General features: G+C 43.8%; 2 protein-coding genes across 4 annotated transcripts in view; one reads left to right on the top strand and one right to left on the bottom strand.

The window, feature by feature from the left end:
- Nucleotides 1-18,896, bottom strand: part of LOC310904788 (uncharacterized protein) — a 339,287-nt gene extending 320,391 nt beyond the window's left edge. Inside the window, 3 exon segments of the mRNA XM_083849957.1 lie at nt 15,568-15,768; nt 16,475-16,712; nt 17,564-18,896. Coding sequence (XP_083706083.1) covers nt 15,568-15,768; nt 16,475-16,712; nt 17,564-18,304 — 1,180 coding nt within the window. The 5' untranslated portion in view covers nt 18,305-18,896.
- Nucleotides 5,980-15,119, top strand: LOC310904714 (uncharacterized protein). Of its 3 annotated transcripts, XM_083849832.1 has the most exons (3): nt 6,656-10,573; nt 11,467-11,538; nt 11,929-14,895. In XM_083849832.1, exons 1-3 carry the CDS (start codon nt 9,830-9,832, stop codon nt 12,217-12,219), a joined length of 1,107 nt encoding a protein of 368 aa, XP_083705958.1. In that variant the 5' UTR covers nt 6,656-9,829; the 3' UTR covers nt 12,220-14,895. The 3 variants fall into 3 exon arrangements, 1 of the variants encoding a protein (XP_083705958.1); XR_014588567.1 differs by lacking the exon at nt 6,656-10,573 and adding an exon at nt 5,980-6,639 and having other exon boundaries at nt 11,467-15,119; XR_014588568.1 differs by having other exon boundaries at nt 6,656-10,101; nt 11,467-15,119.
- Nucleotides 18,897-21,059: the final 2,163 nt, after the last annotated feature.

Below are 21,059 nucleotides of genomic sequence, written 5' to 3'. Positions count from 1 at the left end.
CATTTGGTCTACAACAGACCTGGCTTTTCCAGCAAGCGTATCTACATAGATATGTAACAAATCTTAAAAATAGGCATTGTTTTTATATATGAAGCATTATAAATGCTGCTTGGTTTATAAAGCTTCGGTTTTGTACCCGTTTAAAACTGTTCAAAATGTCAAGTGATTTAGAGCTTACTTTGTCAGAATATTTTAAAATTTAAGTCAGTCCAGGGGAGTTTAACTATTATATACAGTTCTCTCCCTAGATTGCACTGGCAACGGGGCAGCAATTTAATGCTAGAAATAATATACTTCCTGCTACGATCTCCTCAGTTACATGTTACTCTAAATAATTATTTCTGCAGGGTATAAGAACTTCAAATACAGCAAACGAACTCTCAAGGCGTTTCCTTTGTGCTTACAGGTAGACACCGTCGCCTGGCTGGATAAACAGATTTTCTTGAAGGTGTTATTTCAGCATATAAGAATTGATTAAAAAAAAAAAAAAAAAGTGCTTCATGGCTTATTGGTTTTGTAATCTCACAGTTCTCCAGGAACACTTGATTTGCTGCATTTCACCATTACACTCGTCAGTAGCACTGATTCTGGTTTATCACTATTTGCATTACAAATCTCCTTGTCCAAAGCCTAAACTGATGTATGCACTGCTTGAAAACAAAACGTGGTTGCAGAGCAGAAGACTCAAGTCATTAGGTTAGCAGCTGCGTAACCATACTGCTTTCCAAACATAAGATGTAGAGCTTATTGAGTTTCTATGAAGAGTTTAAACGGCTCCCATTAAGCAAAGATGTCCCCACACTGCTACTTCCTCTTAAGCAAGGATTCTACCTCCTTTGGCTGAGGCTTGCTCCCTTACATTCGAACATTCATCCAAGTAGCCTGCAATTCCACATTCGTGGGGGAAAGTCTATAGAATAGAAAAGGTTCCTCCAGTCTCTTCCTCTCAGCCTTTTTTTGAAGCATGCAATAAAGCAAAACATTCACAGGCTGACCTTCCATGCAAAACAAGGCAACTTAGTAAGACAGGAACCGCAAAACTGATTGCTCTTTAAAGTTAAAATGAGATTTGAAATAGATCAAGTTAGCAAGTGGTGTTAAGTCTGTAAGTAAGTCTGTTTTTGCCAGTGCAGCACAGTTCCCTATCATGTAGCCAGAGCTGCTTCTGTAGCTCCAAGAAGCAAAACTGCTTTGACAAAATACTGTGTCATGAAAGCATTCGTTGGTGCGGTAGGCACAGCTCAGGTTCAACAACTGAAAGACCATCAGAGTGGGACTGCAGAAAGATCTTTCAGAAGTTCCAAAAAGACATGTGGGGGTGGGAGTTTAGTTGTGTTAGATAACACAATCTTAGATAAAGATTTTGGTCTTAACGTAAAAGTAAGGGCGTCTACCGATTTCTTCAACTCCAACAACTGAAGCACAAGTCTGAAAAATCGCCTTTAAGAATGCAATGAAAATATTTAACTCTTCTGTATGTTCATAGTTTGTTGTCAAGCAAAGGAATGAATGCTGATGCCTTAACTATCTAGGGCTGTAGCTTACAGAAAGACTACACCTTCCTGTTTTTTTCCCTTTAAAAACGTTAAATCCATGTGAAATTATTTGGGGATGTTTTCACATGCAAAGCCTAATGCAACTCGTGCCTAATGCAAGCCCTGTCATCTTCTTCCTTTAGTAGTGTCGCATTAAGGGGTGTAGCCGATTGACCGTTACGGGTCCGGTCGGCTTCAGGGTACTGAACTATCACGGCCACGGATCCACCAACAACGCAGCACGCCCTCGCTCTAGTCGCGTTCAAGGAGAACTGTCACGGCCAGGAACAATGCAATTAAGTGCAGTTTATTACGGCAACAGATACACAGGTCCTTTGGATTGCCAGTGATAAATTCACTGTCTGCAAAAGCAAGCTAGCATGCATGAAATGCACAGGTACACGGCCTAGGTATTAAGATGTTAAAAAGCATAAAGACGCTAGAGATTTCTAAGTTTCCGTGGAGACGCCTGGTATAACCAAGCGTTCAGATCTTACCTCGCAGCATCCCAGTGGGCGGGGGGGGGGAGGGGTGAGAGGCTCAGCCTGTCGACTGATGTCAGAAGGTATTCTTCGTGACAGTATCTTCCCCAACATTCCCTTTCTCTTAAGCCAATTTATATTATTTTCTATCTTTTAGGTGGAGCTTGAGTGACTCCAGTCATGCGTATCTTGGTTGTGATTGGTAGAAATTACCTCGCTTGCGTTTAAAGGTACAGGCTCCGAGAAATTCAGAGGATGTGCTCAGTGAGGGGTGGTTGCCCCTTGGAGGCGGGTAGCTTTTGGGATGGAGGGGTGCTTATAATGCCTAGTCACTTAAGGCAATTACTCCACAAGGAGTAACTTTACTCCTTTAACTTAACTACTTGAACTACTTTAAGCTTTAACTACAGCGTATCTAAAACATAAGGAGGATGTTACTATGTAAAAAGCAGATGAAACCAGTCCTTAACTCTTACTGCTTATTGTGCGTGAGCAGACTGGCATGAGTTTTAGCTATACTGGCAAATATCACAGCACACCTGTGTAGTCCCAAAGCTGGGAGAAAAGCAAGGAAACCTTGAAGAAAATAGGGAGGCCTGTAGCTTGTGTAGTCTTTTAGCTGAGAAAATAAGGAAGGAGAGAGACAGGTAGCCTTGAGCTAGCAGAAGCAAGGAAGAGAAGGGATAAAAGGGAAAAAACAAGAAGGAGAAAACCAGCTCCAGACTGGCCTGTAGTAACCTTTTGCTCATTAAGGGTCATTAACACATTAGAAATCACACCTGTCAAAATGATAATCCTTGCTAATGTGGGATTCGGTGTGTGTCCCCCTCCTCCTGTACCACCCCCCCCCCCCCCCCCCCCCCCGGTGTTCCTCTGTAATGCGCAAGCTCAGTAGAGAAAAGTTAGGTGAGCTGTAATAACCAATCAAAAGGAGCCAAAGAGAGAGTTTTCACAAGTTTCCTGTGTATGAATGACGGTGATTCGAGTCAGAGGTGTGCTTGCTTTGCGAAAGATAGCCAAGTACCTGACTCTGCAGAGTTCTGTAATTAATTATGTAATTAAAAGACCTTGGTGTGCATTCCGACTCTGGGTGCTTATTGGCGCGGTGCACTGGGCACGAACTCGCGGACAACATCTGTACTCAGTGTGATGCCTACAGACAATCCTTTACTGTTGGGACCTGTATATTTTTCTGTGCCTTCAACACAAACCCTTTGGTACAACTAGTTCCCTACGTAGCTGCCAGTTCACCACTCAGTTGCACTTCTGAAGAGGAAAAGCTATTTCCCTCTAACGTAGGAGCACATACTCTAAATGCAAGCTTCACTCAGCTGGTCATTTACTGCAGGACAAGATTTGAAAACTGTTGTGGAGATTCTGTTGGGTTTTCTGCTTACAGAAAAATTAAGTGCCAAATCGCCCTCTACTCCGCTTTGTAGTGCTGCATTTAATGGAGATTCAAAGAATTTCATTTGCTCCTCCGTTTATGGACAACGAGCTGAAGGAACAGGTACAGCACATTAGCCTGGAATGCCTTCCCTCCCAACCAAAGTAAACTGGAGCTGTAACTAACACAAGCAGAAACAAGGCTTCCACGTTTTCAGCTGAATAAAGTTCCAACAAAATCATCCTCTGGGATTTGAAGCTTACTTCAAATTACATGCCAACAGCTCTTTTCCCTGAAAGGTCTTGCCCAGTTCTTACGTCATAGTAAAGTGTATACCTATAAAATTTACAGTTAACGTCTTCTCTTAGTTTGTCCAATTTTTGCATTATCGCTCAGCTGTGTGCTCATTCATAAGCTGATGCATGTATACAAGCTGCTGCTCAAGTCCTACGTCTTGTTTGCAATTCTTCGTTTCCTTGTTGCCAGCATATTGTAAAGCGGATCCCTGCTGCTACTCGCTCTAGAAGAAAAGGAATCATCGGTTTGGTTACCAAATACCCGCTTCTGGAAACCAGAAGTGTTTTGGTCTCTCTTCCCTTCGAATGACTCCACACCTCTCATCAGATAATGGATTGCTGACCTAGAATCAGAGAACATCCCAAGGTGGAAAGGGCTCACAATAATGAGCGAGTCCAACTCCTGGCTCCACACAGGACCACCCCAAAAGCAGAGCCTATGTCTGAGAGCATTGTTCAAACACTTCTGGACCCCCGTCAGGCTCGGTGCCACGACCACTGCCCTGGGCAGCTGTCCCAGTGCCCGAGCGCCCTCTCAGGGCAGCACCTGAGGCGCACGGGGCTCGGCGGGGCGGCCCGGGAGGGGAGGAGGACGGCGGGGCGAAGCGGCCGCTCCCTCAGAGCCGCCTCCCCGCCGCCTCGCCCGCACGTCGGGGCTTTTTCGTGTCGGGGCTTTTTCGTGTCGCGCCCTCGGGCTCTCGCCGCGGGCGACATGCCGCTCCCCAGCGCGGACAGCTTGCGCGCGGGGCCTGCCCGCGGCGGCGGCGGGAGGGAAACCCCAACCGCAAAGCCCTCCCGGCAGGGAGAGCTCGGGGTGAGGGCCGGTCCGGCACCGACAGTAAAGACACGCCGGAGGAAACGCTCTGCTTTTAGCCGTGAGCACCGCGGCCAGGTTGAAAAGGCGTCACGCTGGAGCTCCGAGTTGGGCGGCGTTCCGAGGCCGTTGTGGCAGTTGTGGAGACGGCCTCGGCTGAGGTGGCGGCTGCTGTCGCTGCTGTCCCCTCTGTCCCCGCTGTTGCCGCTGTTCCCGGCGCCTGGAGACCCCCGGCAGCCCCCTGTGACAGGACCTGTGGCCCCGGGGAGCAGGTCCTGTGGCCCCCTGTGCCCGCCGCCTCGTCGGCCATCCCGGCAGCAATCCTGCCAGCACAGAATAGCTCACCGGCTTTACGTGCGTTTCAGGGTAAAGTGACGATTAACTTCTATTTCCTGGCTTGGGTGCTGCTTTATTCTTTAACGGAGCTTCAGGTTTAAAGGTTAAACTCAGTTCTGTCAAGGTTAAACTCAGTTTCGTGAATGGCATCTTGGACAAAATCTTAAGCTGTGATTGACTCTCTGCTTAACAGAGGCCAAACGTGTACCTACTGAGAAGCAGGTCATAGGTGATAAGCCCTCACAAATTAACTTGCTATCACAAAGTGACGCCCAGAAAAAGTGTATTCAAAAGCTAGGCTCATTACAGAATCACAACCAAGCCATCATGACTGGTGCAGTAGACAGTGAGGTAGAGGGTGAGCCCTGGAAAGACAGAAGTAAAGTAGCAGCGAAATGCAGGTACCTTTGTGCACACGAAGCAGAAAAGCGCAGGCAGTAAAGTAATAGTGCTCCATTACTAGCGTGAGCAACAATTATATATAAATCGCAACCATTATCTATTAGATAATAGGTAATAATTAATAGATAATTGCAAAGCTCCAAAAATGCAATAAATAACTGATTCCCCTCAGAGAATGTCATTTGCATTTTTATATTAAAAAGACTCCAGAGTTGTAATGGATTAAAATCCTACGAAAGTGAAAGAAATGGCATCAGCCACTAGTTCTGCAGAAGCTAAAAGTAATACTGATAGAGTTTTGATGGAAATTTTTCCTTTGTGTGTTTAGCTTGGGGATTCCTTTTAAATCATTCATACCAGCAATTTAGTTCTTCAAGGCCGTTTCTTTGAGATTAAGTGACAGGACTTCTACTACTCTTTTCTTCTTGGAATGCTTCTTGGTATTCTTACGTCAGCCAGAACATTTGTCTCTGTCGCAGATGAGAACAATGACCATAGTTAACAAGCCCAAATCTTCAAAGTCTAAAAAGCCATCTTCAAGGCGGTCTGGCAAATCCAAGAAACCGAGTACTAAAAAACTGATGTCACGCACCGCAAACTGGGGCCGGATACCACCTGCAGAAGATTCAAGCCAAGTCTCTGTGGCCCAAGTGTTAGTAATAGAAGAAGAAATAATACAATATTGTTTAGTATGTTACATTTGCGATGTACTGTTCCGAGCCTGCGCTTGGAAGATACAAAATATATGTGCAAGGGTAACATGAGAATGCACCAATTCATGATGAGGAGTAAGGAGGATTAAAAGAATGCTCAATTTGCAAGACATCTAGATAACTGGGGCTTCTTGGACTCTGGGAACTGGGTCAAACCAACCTTGCGGTTTGGACTGAGACCAAGGGCTCAGAGAGCATGCGTGAAAAGGAAAGGTTAAAAAGTTCAACTCTGATGAAGACATCTTACTTCATCCCGACGACCACCCGGACGACCACCAGAGAGTGATACGCAAGCGCAGAAGGACTGATAAGATAATTAGCATACGAAGCGAGGCTAGGTGGAGCTAGGAAATGAATATGCATAGATGAGTTGTGAAACCTAATGCATATGTAGTATCTTAGGAGATAAAAGAGAACTAAGAGAACAAATCAGACGAAGTTAGATTTGGGCAGGCATGCCTCTAACTTCCGGCGCCTAATAAAGCACCTTCATATAATCACTTTGTGGATTATGTGTCTTCATGAACGCTAACATTTTGGCGACCCAGATGGGACCTCGTGGGCACTGCTGAGGCGGCTAGCGAACTGATCACGCTCCAGCCGGCACCGAGGAGTTTCTCGGGGAGCCATCGGCCGCGACCGACCCCCGCTGCTCACAACGTACCTCTGAAAGGGTAAGAAAAAGGTGCTTTCTGGTAATCTGTACCGATCTGGTCTGGGAGCCTGCCGGTCAGACGCGGCGAAAGCCACGCACGGTTGGGCTAGGGAATTCCCGTGGTAAGCCTAGGCGCCGTCCGTCAGACAGTCGCGAAAGCGCTGCAGGTTCGGCATCAGTGGTCTGGTTTTGCTGCAGGCTCAGCATCTGGTTCGGTTCGGTAAAAGCTATAGCTGATAATGGAAAAACTTAAAAGTATTCTGGGCGGTAATGCTTCGGTACCGCGATCCTCCCCTTTGGGCTGTTTATTAGCACACTGGAAGGAGGGGTGTTTCGGGCAGGAGTTACAAAAGGGTAAACTGGTTGATTACTGTAATGTTTGGTGGCCACAGTATGAACTAGAAGATCAAGAAAGTTGGCCAGAAAACGGAACCTTACAGTACAATACTATCTTACAATTAATGTTATTTTGTGAGCGAGAGTGCAAGGGCCCTCTCTGTGTGATTGCATGATTGTGTTGTGAGTGAGACGCAGCATCGCTACGAAGCGAGTGCGGAGTTCCGATCCGCGGTTCCGTATCCTCCGCGAGGGGAGCGGCCGGAGATGAACGAAGCGCATGACAGACCGAAAAGAAGTGCTGCTTTATCCAAATGTTGATTGGTGGTGCCCAATACACGGGCCCGGCGGTGCATCTTGCAATCCTATTTCGTTCTTAAATGTTTTGAGTGTGACAAGGAGGAAGGTGGGAGCATTATCTAAGTAACAGTTTAAAAGATTCGGTATATTTGCGGTGGTGTTTGGTCTGTTTCCCAAGTATCGGGGGAGGGGGGCTGACTGATTATCAAAGCGGTAGAACGGAGAGCCACTTCTTTGGTGGTTCGGGCCTGAGCCCTGGGAATTTGGTAAGAAGGGGGAGAGTGAATTTATTTAGGCCTCAATACCTTTTAAACCCCCGTCTTGATGGATACACAGGAGTGATTCCTTGTTTTGTGTAGGCTTACTAACAAAGTGCATGAGAAAAATTAGCATTCGGCTTGAAATTCGGCCTTGTTGAAATGTAAATTTTGTGGAAAAGGTGGTATTGTTTGTCTAGAAGACGGAAGGCTGAGTGCTTCAGGTGTTTTTCCGAAGTCCTGTGGATTTACGATTGGAACGGGGCTCATTAATAATCTGAAATAGTGAAGTTTGTATGTGGAGTTTAATCCCAGAGAATTGGGACATTTGAGAAGACTAGGAAAACATAGTAAAAACCTGCAATAAAAAGGTTTGCGTGGAAATTGAAACAAGGGACAGTAATTAATATAAATAAATAAAAGGGAATGGGAAATCAAGGAAATGGGTAATATCCAAAACAAAGACGTTTTAAAGAAAGCCTCCTTGGGTGTATATTGGCACATTGCAAGGATATTGTCGGAAGGGGGAGTGGAGGGGGCGCGGAAAGCAAGAGGATTTCCACTAAGTATTGCAATCAATTGTGGCCACTATATAAACTAAATGGCCACTTTATGGATCAATCGACTATAACAGTGTCTTGCAATTAATGTTGTTTTTGAGGAGAGAAGGAAAATAGGATGAAATGTTGTATACTGATATGTTGTTTCAGCATCTTGGAGGGAAAAGGTATGGAATTAAGTTGGTCCCTGACTGAGCCTTTGGTGTTGGCATTAGAAAAGTACAGGCTGGAGGAAGATAAAGGAAGTGTTAAAAGGGTTGTTGAAGGTGTTAAAGGCTGTGTGGCATGTAGTATTTAACAGAGCTGTTTGAAGTTGAATGAGCAGGGGAAGAGGATGTAGGAATGTTAATAGTTCCGCCTCAACCGGAGGCTGAGATCTCAAAATCGTGGTGTGAGCCCTCTGGGGCGGAGGGACCATGATGGGTCCGGGAGAGAGTTGTCATGGAAACAGAAAAGCAGCTAACTCTTAAAACAACCTGAGTTCCTGTGTAAACTCAGATTGCCAATGGGACCGCTCAGGGAACTTTCAACCATTGCATTCCCCTGACCGACCCCTCCCCGCCCCCCCCCTCCGAGACCCTTACCACCCCGGAAGAAATTATGTAAATACCAAAATCTGGTTAAATTGGGAATTGAGAATCTGTTCCAACAAGGTCCAAAAGAAAACCCTATGGAATTTTTGAATTTTTGGACCAACTTTGAAATGCAATGGAAAAAAAAAAAAAAAAAAAGACAGAAAATTTGGACCTGGCTTCAGAAAACAAACAGAGGCAATTGGCTAGCCTCTTCCTAGGGCAATCGGCCCCTGATATCAGAAAGAATTTGTCTTAGGCTGCAGGATAAACTTACAACAGTCAGAAATGACGGGGACCTGGGGCATCTACCCTAGCAGGTCCACTAGTTGAAATAAAGCTAGGAAACGAAGAGAGAGGCTTGAATTTGTTGTTGGTGGTGGTTACAGGAGCTTCTTTCTCTGTGTTAATTAGTCTGTAAATGTAATAGGAGCAACATATTCAGTGTTAAATAGTTTAAAAGGACGATTGGGAACTAAGACAACTACAATAATTGGAGCCACAGGGAAGGAGGAGGAACGGCCATTCTTAAAACCCCTTGATTTGCGTTTTGGGGGTAAGGAACTAACCCATGAATTTTTGTATGTACCAGAATGCCCGATTCCACTCTTGGGACGGGATCTATTAGCTAAATTAGATGCAACAATAACCTTTGAGGATGGAGAATTAATAATGAAGGTACCTGAGTCCAAAGTAGGACAAATCCTAATGATCAAAGATAAACCCTTTGTTAATATTCCAAGAGAAGTAGAAAATGCAGTTATACCAACAGTATGGGAAACAGATATACCACGGAAGTCGAAACTGGCACAACCGGTAAAGGTGGAATTAAAGGAAGGAGCCAAACCTGTTCGAATCAAACAATATCCACTTAAGATAGAAGCTAGGCAGGGGACAGTGAAAATTATTGACAAATTTCTCAAACATCAGATTCTGGAAGAATGTAAATCGGAATACAATACTCCAATTTTTCCAGTAAGGAAGCCGAATGGTGAGTATAGATTGGTACAAGATCTTAGAGCAACAAATGAAATAACAAAGGACATTCACCCGGTAGTGGCTAATCCTTACACATTGTTAACATCTGTGAGAGAGATATATAAATGGTTTACTGTGATAGATTTAAAGGATGCCTTCTTTTGCATACCTCTTGATAAAGATAGTAGAAAATTATTTGCCTTCAAATGGGAAAACATATTGAAGTTTTTGTACCACATATGGTAACAACTGTTTTAGAACAAAAGGGGGGCCACTGGTTATCACCCAGCCGAATGATGAAATATCAGGCAATACTAACTGAACAAGATGACGTAACCTTGAAAGCAACTAACCTGTTAAATTCAGCAGTATTTCTAGGAACTGTTCCAGAAGAAGGACTGTTGGAACACAATTGTGTGGAAATAATCGAACATACCCATGCGAGCCGCGAGGATTTGAAGGATGTACCCCTTGAAAGGTATGACTGGGAACTTTTTACTGATGGTAGTAGTTTTGTGGAGAATGGAACACGATATGCAGGGTATGCAGTAACAACCCTGAAGACAGTAATCGAAGCAAAACCTTTACCACCTGAAACATCAGCACAGCGAGCAGAACTGATAGCCCTAACTCGAGCACTGGAACTGAGTAAAGGAAAGATGGTAAATATTTGGACAGATTCAAAGTATGCTTTTGGAGTAGTCCGTGTTCATGGAGCATTATGGAAAGAAAGAGGGCTGTTGTCCTCACAAGGAGCCAATATAAGCTATCAAGAGGAGGTGTTAAATTTGATAAATGCGGTACAAAAACCAAAACAAGTGGCTATTATGCACTGTAAAGCTCATCAAGGAGGAACCTTGAAAATATCAGAAGGGAGTCGGCTGGCAGATCGAGCAGCTCGACAAATTGCTCGGGAGGTGTGGAATGTAATGGCTTTGGTACCACTCAAGGTAGGCCCACTTGTCTTAATCTTCCCAAGGAACCAAGATATTCACCAGAGGATGAGAAATTAGTACATCTCCTAAAGGCCCGAAAGAACTCTGATGGACGGTATGTAACCGCTACGGGCCAGGTAGTAATACCCCCCTTGGTGATGCGAGAAATACTTCAGACAAGACATAATGAGTGTCACTGGGGTGCAGAGGCAATGGTAACATTTTAAAACGTAGCATCATCTCTACACATATATTAACAATGGCAAAATCAGTAATGTCAAAGTGTGAGATTTGTCTGAAAAATAATCCAGTAGCAAGAAAACATGCTGAAATGGGAAGAGTTAGAGTAGGAATAGAACCAGGAGATTACTGGCAAGTTGATTTTGTAGAGTTACCTAGGACTAGGGGATGTAGGTATTTGTTAGTAGGGGTTGACACCTTTTTCAGATGGCCAGAAGCCCTTCCCTGTCACACCAATCAAGCTAAAGAGACAGTAAAATGGTTACTGCGGGAAATCATTCTGAGGTTTGGGGTACCATTAGGAATATCCTCGGATAGGGGGCCGCACTTTGTTTCATCTGTGGTTAAAGACGTAAGTCGGCTATTAGGAATTTCTTGGAATTTACATACTGCATGGAGACCCCAATCTAGTGGACAGGTAGAAAGGATGAACCAAACTCTAAAGGGACAGATCAGTAAAATCTGCCAGGAAGCCAAAATACAATGGCCACAAGCTTTGCCTATAGCTTTACTGAGAATAAGGATAAAGCCAAGGAGTGGAATGTCAGTAAGCCCGTATGAGATTACGTATGGAAAGCCTTATGAATCCCCAGAACCAAATCCTAATATGCATATAACAGGGAGCCAGGATGTTTATAATTATATATTGTCTCTTGGTAAAACTTTAGCTCAACTTCAAAGTGTTCTGGTGTGGAACCGACCGTTGGCACTGGAAAATCCTGTCCACGACTTTCAGCCAGGTGATCGAGTGTACATTAAAAACTGGAATGAAGAACCCCTGAGAGAACGGTGGGCCGGACCTTATCAAGTATTATTGACTACTTTTACAGCTGTAAAGGTAGAAGGGGTGGATGCTTGGATTCATTATACTCGGGTGAAAAAGGTTCCCGAATTTTGGTCAGTGCGAGCAATCGGAGATACAAAACTACAGATGAAGCGCGTATAACCATACAATGTTGGGGTTCTTAACAACAGTAACGATAACAGTAATTGTTTTGTGTAAATACCTTGTAATTGGGTTCCTAGAAATACCAGGAAGATATAAGAAAGAGGAAATATTCAAAGGAGAAAATGTTACTTTGGAATGTGGAATGCACAACGATAAACCGATAACAATTAGCTCTCTACAGGTGGTCTGGGGAAAAATAAATGACTCCGGACAGAGCCAGGAAATATACGTAGACACCACCAGGGACAATACAGGATTGAAGGCTGGATGGAAGGGGAAGGCGTACGTAAGTATAACCATAGAATTGGGCCAACAACTGAGAGGAGCTACCACCTTAACCCTGTTTAGTGTTACTAAAGTCAACAAAGGAAATTGCCGGTGCGTGGTAACACATGAAAATAGCACAGATTACGGGATAAGAGAGATATTGGTATATCCAAAATTGGATAAAGGAATATTAGTAGCCCACTGAAAAGGATCTAGAAGAAAAAGAGAGGGCCAGGTACCATGGACACAAGTGGTACAGATCCCACACAGGCAACCATCAGAGAATTTACTGGTAGGATTGATTAAAGATTTTGCCATAATGAAAGGAACTGATAGAATTACTGCTTGTTTGCCCATTCCAAAAGCAACAGGGGACCCGCTTGAGTGGGGTATAACCACCTGCCACTGCCCCAAGTAAAAGGAAATGAAACAATTCAATGTAAAGAAGTGAAAGTTCTAGAGAGGATAAATGTTACACAATACTATAGGAAACTGAGCCCCCCAACATCAAGGTCTGAATGTGAAAAGAAGAAGAACTACCATTTCATAATGATAGGCAGATTTAAGAATGTGGGACAGTGTTATTACGACGAACTACGTGTAGTAGAAGGAGTTAGAGAAAAGATTGTTTGGGAATGTCAAGAGAAAAATGAGCCAAAAGGAATGAAAGGGTGGGATAGTGATTGGACAGTAAGTTTATTGCAGAAATTCCAGTATGGAGGGAATACATCATGGTGTATTAAATGGCAGGGAAAGCAGAATGGAACTGATCAGTTTTATACAGTAAGCCGGGTTGACAGTAGTGGTAGACAAGAGTCAACAAAGGTAGCTTGGTGGACTTGTGAGAAGAAATATACTTGCGACAATAATAATGAAGACATCGAGCACTTACTTCCGGTATTGATAGCTCTTAGGGCAGGATGTGCTTGCCGAGGAATTAAGTACAATTTGGAAAGAAATAGCCAGGCTAGTCAAGTCGCAGTGGATTGTAGCTATAGTACCATACAAAGTCCAGGACAATTTGTATGGGCAGCCAGTAATGGAACTTGGACTACACACCCACCGATAGATGGGGAAGTAAAAGAAATAACTCTAGGACTCCCTCCCCACACTGCGTCCAATATGGAAAAAGTCTCCTTTTAAGGGAAAGTTGGAAACCCTACAAATTAGTAGGGCAAAAAGAAGTTTAGAAGAAGGGGCAGATGAAGATACATGGCATGAACCCTCGGATGGAGTAAAATTCAGTTGGGCGTTAGAATCTCTATTTGCACAGGTAGCTACTTATCGAAATAGGGAAATGATTTATAAACTTACAGGACAAGTGAGTAGGCTTGCGAGAGCCACAAAAGAAGGCTTTAGAGACCTTAATATCCAACTACAATCTACAACTAAAATGGTGCTACAAAATCGATTGGCATTAGATACACTGTTATTAAAGGAACATAGAGTATGTGGATTTCTAAAAGATCGTATTGATCATTGCTGCATCCACATTCCAAATGTGACTATTGATGTAGAACATGACATAGAACAACTGGCTCGAGTGGAACAAGATGCAGAACAGGAAGAGAAAGATATGACAACAAGCTGGTTGGATAAAATTTTTAGTGGATGGAATATTAGTAATTGGGTTAAGTCCTTACTGGAGACAATAATTATATTGGTGATTGTAGGGGTACTAATTTGGTTAACATTTATAATGCTGAAAAGTCTGATTCTAAGGAAGACAACCTGGAACCGGACAGTGATGCAAACTATTGCTCGGTAAATGGAACCACATCCTCAATATCCTCCACCGGCATCTAACAACTTTGGATTTCAGAGAAAGAATCTGAGGAACCCAGGAGGTGAAATGGAATGAAAACCGAATAGACAAGATCAGTTTCAGATCAAGTGAACCCAACCAGAAGGGTGAACGTAACATAAAGCAGAAGTGGTGGACTTATGAAATGTTGTGACAATCCTAATCTTTGTAATTTCCTTGATTCTTAATGATGTAATTTTCCGTGGTTATATTATTGGTGAGCACTGAGTGTAAAATATTTTAGTTAGTTAGTGAAAGCATTTGCCCTCCTCGAAAGGAGTGAAATGCTTTCAAAGGGCGGAAATATTAGTAATAGAAGAAGAAATAATACAATATTGTTTAGTATGTTACATTTGCGATGTACTGTTCCGAGGCTGCGCTTGGAAGATACAAAATATATGTGCAAGGGTAACATGAGAATGCACCAATTCATGATGAGGAGTAAGGAGGATTAAAAGAATGCTCAATTTGCAAGACATCTAGATAACTGGGGCTTCTTGGACTCTGGGAACTGGGTCAAACCAACCTTGCGGTTTGGACTGAGACCAAGGGCTCAGAGAGCATGCGTGAAAAGGAAAGGTTAAAAAGTTCAACTCTGATGAAGACATCTTACTTCATCCCGACGACCACCCGGACGACCACCAGAGAGTGATACGCAAGCGCAGAAGGACTGATAAGATAATTAGCATACGAAGCGAGGCTAGGTGGAGCTAGGAAATGAATATGCATAGATGAGTTGTGAAACCTAATGCATATGTAGTATCTTAGGAGATAAAAGAGAACTAAGAGAACAAATCAGACGAAGTTAGATTTGGGCAGGCATGCCCCTAACTTCCGGCGCCTAATAAAGCACCTTCATATAATCACTTTGTGGATTATGTGCTTTCATGAACGCTAAGAACAGGAATGTGAACTCCACAGGTTGCAAAATGTATGAGGAAAGAATATTTCACGTTGATGATACAGCATTAAGAGAATGTGGGTTATTTTCAGCACAGTGCTGTCAGGTGAGCTTCATGATACAGAGCTACGAGTCCTTTGGGAGAAAGGAAAAATTACAGTAATGTATGTAATAGTACTTCTGCCCTCCTTTTTTCAACAGGATTCTTAACTGAAACGATTTCTATATACAGGAAGAAAACAGTTAAATTTCTAGGTATCGATACAAAGATACCAGCCTAAAAAGCATACAGGTTTAGTACAACATTTACTTTATAGTACAACATTTTATTTAGGACAAAATCAGTCTAGATTTTAATACAGTCCCACAAAAAAAATCTAGTCGTGTTCATAACAGCTCATATTGCTTTCTAGGTTTTTTTTGTTTTTTTTTTTTAATTGGTTCAACAACGAACAGACCATTTATTGTAGTGCATTATGGAACCTCGGCTGTGCAGACTAAAGACCTATGATGCCAACATCCTAAATTTTATTGCCTTTCTAGCAGCAGGAAGCCCAAATAGCCCAAATGCCAAATGTTCATTAAATGCATTACTGTCCAATGCACTTCATTATTCCCATGAAGCAAGAAAAGATCCTTTTAAAAAAACAAACAAACAAACAAACAAAAAAAACACATGGTGCATTAAACGCACTCCATATGCTATTCCAAGCCCACTGCTAATACAATGCTCAAAGCCAGCTTCTACAGGTAAAATCAGGCAAGTAAGTTTGTCTCACAGAATCACTGCTGTTCTTTCACCTTCACAGCTATCCAACAGATTTAAAATACTGTTAGAAAGTACTCACATGACTGGCTGTGCTCAAGAGAAAGCATGTAATTGGCAAGTGGGGGGGTGTAGGTCAAACACTGTAGAGTAGCATTAAGAAAACACGTGTTGCCAAGATTGTACAGGCCAACTCCAACACTTTGTGTTTCTTGCCAATCCATACGTATCTTCTCAGGTGGAAAAAGAATCCTTTGTGGCGGAGCAATTCCATCATTAACAACTGCAAGAAAGTTATATTTAAAAAGAGATTTTGTTTGTTTGTTTCTAAGAAAGGTATTAAGTATATATAGGTATAGTGAATATATAAAGTATATATAGGCATAGTAAAAATACTATTCTGCGGGAGCACCTAGAGGAACTAGCTACAATCCAAAACAGAAAAACTTATTGCAGACACCTTTAATACCGCCATCTTCAAATTGGCTGGTCAACACAACGTTTTGGGAAAAAAAAGTTTAGTCAACCATTTTAATTTCTTCCTTATTATATGCTTTTTTCCTTATTATAACTTCAACCACAAACTTAGACTTGAAATTATATGGTAATAAATGCAAGGACAATGTAAAAACAAATAACTAGGAATGACGGTACCCCTACAAATATCAGATCTTTTCCTGAGCAATCTTAGCATTCAAAAACCTGTGAATAATGGAACCTGTGAATAGCAACAATCGAACACTTTTCTTTGCAAAACAGAAAAGATATGGATGAATCAGTGCATTACAAAATGCTCCCCATATTTCTCTGTCGACTGTAAATATATCAAAATTAATTTCTGTAACGTCAGTCACTTCAGTTGCCTTAGGAGAATCGCTTTGGAAGTCTTTATTCACAGTAGTCCTGTTCTCTATCAGTGCAACAAGTAAGAACTGCACTTTCTACTTTTGTTTTGAAGAAAACGGAGGCAGGATAAAGCGCACACTTACTTAGATCTCTTTGGGCAAAAGGCTTAGATTTTTCAGAGGATCTACAATAAATAGCACCTCCACATCCCTGGGCCACAGAGACTTGGCTTGAATCTTCTGCAGGTGGTATCCGGCCCCAGTTTGCGGTGCGTGACATCGGTTTTTTAGTACTCGGTTTCTTGGATTTGCCAGACCGCCTTGAAGATGGCTTTTTAGACTTTGAAGATTTGGGCTTGTTAACTATGGTCATTGTTCTCATCTGCGACAGAGACAAATGTTCTGGCTGACGTAAGAATACCAAGAAGCATTCCAAGAAGAAAAGAGTAGTAGAAGTCCTGTCACTTAATCTCAAAGAAACGGCCTTGAAGAACTAAATTGCTGGTATGAATGATTTAAAAGGAATCCCCAAGCTAAACACACAAAGGAAAAATTTCCATCAAAACTCTATCAGTATTACTTTTAGCTTCTGCAGAACTAGTGGCTGATGCCATTTCTTTCACTTTCGTAGGATTTTAATCCATTACAACTCTGGAGTCTTTTTAATATAAAAATGCAAATGACATTCTCTGAGGGGAATCAGTTATTTATTGCATTTTTGGAGCTTTGCAATTATCTATTAATTATTACCTATTATCTAATAGATAATGGTTGCGATTTATATATAATTGTTGCTCACGCTAGTAATGGAGCACTATTACTTTACTGCCTGCGCTTTTCTGCTTCGTGTGCACAAAGGTACCTGCATTTCGCTGCTACTTTACTTCTGTCTTTCCAGGGCTCACCCTCTACCTCACTGTCTACTGCACCAGTCATGATGGCTTGGTTGTGATTCTATAATGAGCCTAGCTTTTGAATACACTTTTTCTGGGCGTCACTTTGTGATAGCAAGTTAATTTGTGAGGGCTTATCACCTATGACCTGCTTCTCAGTAGGTACACGTTTGGCCTCTGTTAAGCAGAGAGTCAATCACAGCTTAAGATTTTGTCCAAGATGCCATTCACGAAACTGAGTTTAACCTTGACAGAACTGAGTTTAACCTTTAAACCTGAAGCTCCGTTAAAGAATAAAGCAGCACCCAAGCCAGGAAATAGAAGTTAATCGTCACTTTACCCTGAAACGCACGTAAAGCCGGTGAGCTATTCTGTGCTGGCAGGATTGCTGCCGGGATGGCCGACGAGGCGGCGGGCACAGGGGGCCACAGGACCTGCTCCCCGGGGCCACAGGTCCTGTCACAGGGGGCTGCCGGGGGTCTCCAGGCGCCGGGAACAGCGGCAACAGCGGGGACAGAGGGGACAGCAGCGACAGCAGCCGCCACCTCAGCCGAGGCCGTCTCCACAACTGCCACAACGGCCTCGGAACGCCGCCCAACTCGGAGCTCCAGCGTGACGCCTTTTCAACCTGGCCGCGGTGCTCACGGCTAAAAGCAGAGCGTTTCCTCCGGCGTGTCTTTACTGTCGGTGCCGGACCGGCCCTCACCCCGAGCTCTCCCTGCCGGGAGGGCTTTGCGGTTGGGGTTTCCCTCCCGCCGCCGCCGCGGGCAGGCCCCGCGCGCAAGCTGTCCGCGCTGGGGAGCGGCATGTCGCCCGCGGCGAGAGCCCGAGGGCGCGACACGAAAAAGCCCCGACACGAAAAAGCCCCGACGTGCGGGCGAGGCGGCGGGGAGACGGCTCTGAGGGAGCGGCCGCTTCGCCCCGCCGTCCTCCTCCCCTCCCGGGCCGCCCCGCCGAGCCCCGTGCGCCTCAGGTGCTGCCCTGAGAGGGCGCTCGGGCACTGGGACAGCTGCCCAGGGCAGTGGTCGTGGCACCGAGCCTGACGGGGGTCCAGAAGTGTTTGAACAATGCTCTCAGACATAGGCTCTGCTTTTGGGGTGGTCCTGTGTGGAGCCAGGAGTTGGACTCGCTCATTATTGTGAGCCCTTTCCACCTTGGGATGTTCTCTGATTCTAGGTCAGCAATCCATTATCTGATGAGAGGTGTGGAGTCATTCGAAGGGAAGAGAGACCAAAACACTTCTGGTTTCCAGAAGCGGGTATTTGGTAACCAAACCGATGATTCCTTTTCTTCTAGAGCGAGTAGCAGCAGGGATCCGCTTTACAATATGCTGGCAACAAGGAAACGAAGAATTGCAAACAAGACGTAGGACTTGAGCAGCAGCTTGTATACATGCATCAGCTTATGAATGAGCACACAGCTGAGCGATAATGCAAAAATTGGACAAACTAAGAGAAGACGTTAACTGTAAATTTTATAGGTATACACTTTACTATGACGTAAGAACTGGGCAAGACCTTTCAGGGAAAAGAGCTGTTGGCATGTAATTTGAAGTAAGCTTCAAATCCCAGAGGATGATTTTGTTGGAACTTTATTCAGCTGAAAACGTGGAAGCCTTGTTTCTGCTTGTGTTAGTTACAGCTCCAGTTTACTTTGGTTGGGAGGGAAGGCATTCCAGGCTAATGTGCTGTACCTGTTCCTTCAGCTCGTTGTCCATAAACGGAGGAGCAAATGAAATTCTTTGAATCTCCATTAAATGCAGCACTACAAAGCGGAGTAGAGGGCGATTTGGCACTTAATTTTTCTGTAAGCAGAAAACCCAACAGAATCTCCACAACAGTTTTCAAATCTTGTCCTGCAGTAAATGACCAGCTGAGTGAAGCTTGCATTTAGAGTATGTGCTCCTACGTTAGAGGGAAATAGCTTTTCCTCTTCAGAAGTGCAACTGAGTGGTGAACTGGCAGCTACGTAGGGAACTAGTTGTACCAAAGGGTTTGTGTTGAAGGCACAGAAAAATATACAGGTCCCAACAGTAAAGGATTGTCTGTAGGCATCACACTGAGTACAGATGTTGTCCGCGAGTTCGTGCCCAGTGCACCGCGCCAATAAGCACCCAGAGTCGGAATGCACACCAAGGTCTTTTAATTACATAATTAATTACAGAACTCTGCAGAGTCAGGTACTTGGCTATCTTTCGCAAAGCAAGCACACCTCTGACTCGAATCACCGTCATTCATACACAGGAAACTTGTGAAAACTCTCTCTTTGGCTCCTTTTGATTGGTTATTACAGCTCACCTAACTTTTCTCTACTGAGCTTGCGCATTACAGAGGAACACCGGGGGGGGGGGGGGGGGGGGGGTGGTACAGGAGGAGGGGGACACACACCGAATCCCACATTAGCAAGGATTATCATTTTGACAGGTGTGATTTCTAATGTGTTAATGACCCTTAATGAGCAAAAGGTTACTACAGGCCAGTCTGGAGCTGGTTTTCTCCTTCTTGTTTTTTCCCTTTTATCCCTTCTCTTCCTTGCTTCTGCTAGCTCAAGGCTACCTGTCTCTCTCCTTCCTTATTTTCTCAGCTAAAAGACTACACAAGCTACAGGCCTCCCTATTTTCTTCAAGGTTTCCTTGCTTTTCTCCCAGCTTTGGGACTACACAGGTGTGCTGTGATATTTGCCAGTATAGCTAAAACTCATGCCAGTCTGCTCACGCACAATAAGCAGTAAGAGTTAAGGACTGGTTTCATCTGCTTTTTACATAGTAACATCCTCCTTATGTTTTAGATACGCTGTAGTTAAAGCTTAAAGTAGTTCAAGTAGTTAAGTTAAAGGAGTAAAGTTACTCCTTGTGGAGTAATTGCCTTAAGTGACTAGGCATTATAAGCACCCCTCCATCCCAAAAGCTACCCGCCTCCAAGGGGCAACCACCCCTCACTGAGCACATCCTCTGAATTTCTCGGAGCCTGTACCTTTAAACGCAAGCGAGGTAATTTCTACCAATCACAACCAAGATACGCATGACTGGAGTCACTCAAGCTCCACCTAAAAGATAGAAAATAATATAAATTGGCTTAAGAGAAAGGGAATGTTGGGGAAGATACTGTCACGAAGGATACCTTCTGACATCAGTCGACAGGCTGAGCCTCTCACCCCTCCCCCCCCCCGCCCACTGGGATGCTGCGAGGTAAGATCTGAACGCTTGGTTATACCAGGCGTCTCCACGGAAACTTAGAAATCTCTAGCGTCTTTATGCTTTTTAACATCTTAATACCTAGGCCGTGTACCTGTGCATTTCATGCATGCTAGCTTGCTTTTGCAGACAGTGAATTTATCACTGGCAATCCAAAGGACCTGTGTATCTGTTGCCGTAATAAACTGCACTTAATTGCATTGTTCCTGGCCGTGACAGTTCTCCTTGAACGCGACTAGAGCGAGGGCGTGCTGCGTTGTTGGTGGATCCGTGGCCGTGATAGTTCAGTACCCTGAAGCCGACCGGACCCGTAACGGTCAATCGGCTACACCCCTTAATGCGACACTACTAAAGGAAGAAGATGACAGGGCTTGCATTAGGCACGAGTTGCATTAGGCTTTGCATGTGAAAACATCCCCAAATAATTTCACATGGATTTAACGTTTTTAAAGGGAAAAAAACAGGAAGGTGTAGTCTTTCTGTAAGCTACAGCCCTAGATAGTTAAGGCATCAGCATTCATTCCTTTGCTTGACAACAAACTATGAACATACAGAAGAGTTAAATATTTTCATTGCATTCTTAAAGGCGATTTTTCAGACTTGTGCTTCAGTTGTTGGAGTTGAAGAAATCGGTAGACGCCCT

Source organism: Anser anser (assembly GCF_964211835.1).
Source record: "Anser anser genome assembly, chromosome: 10".
NCBI classification, from domain to species: Eukaryota; Metazoa; Chordata; class Aves; order Anseriformes; family Anatidae; genus Anser; species Anser anser.
Note: the sequence above shows the minus strand (reverse complement) of the source record. Positions and strands in the feature narration are given on the sequence as shown.

Coding starts and splice junctions, on each gene's coding strand:
- LOC310904714 (XM_083849832.1), top strand. CDS start 9,830: ATGGGAAAACATATTGAAGTTTTTGTACCACATATGGTAACAACTGTT. Junction 10,574..11,466: donor TGGCTTTGGTACCACTCAAG/GTAGGCCCACTT, acceptor GTAAAACTTTAG/CTCAACTTCAAAGTGTTCTG. Junction 11,539..11,928: donor TGTCCACGACTTTCAGCCAG/GTGATCGAGTGT, acceptor AGCTCTCTACAG/GTGGTCTGGGGAAAAATAAA.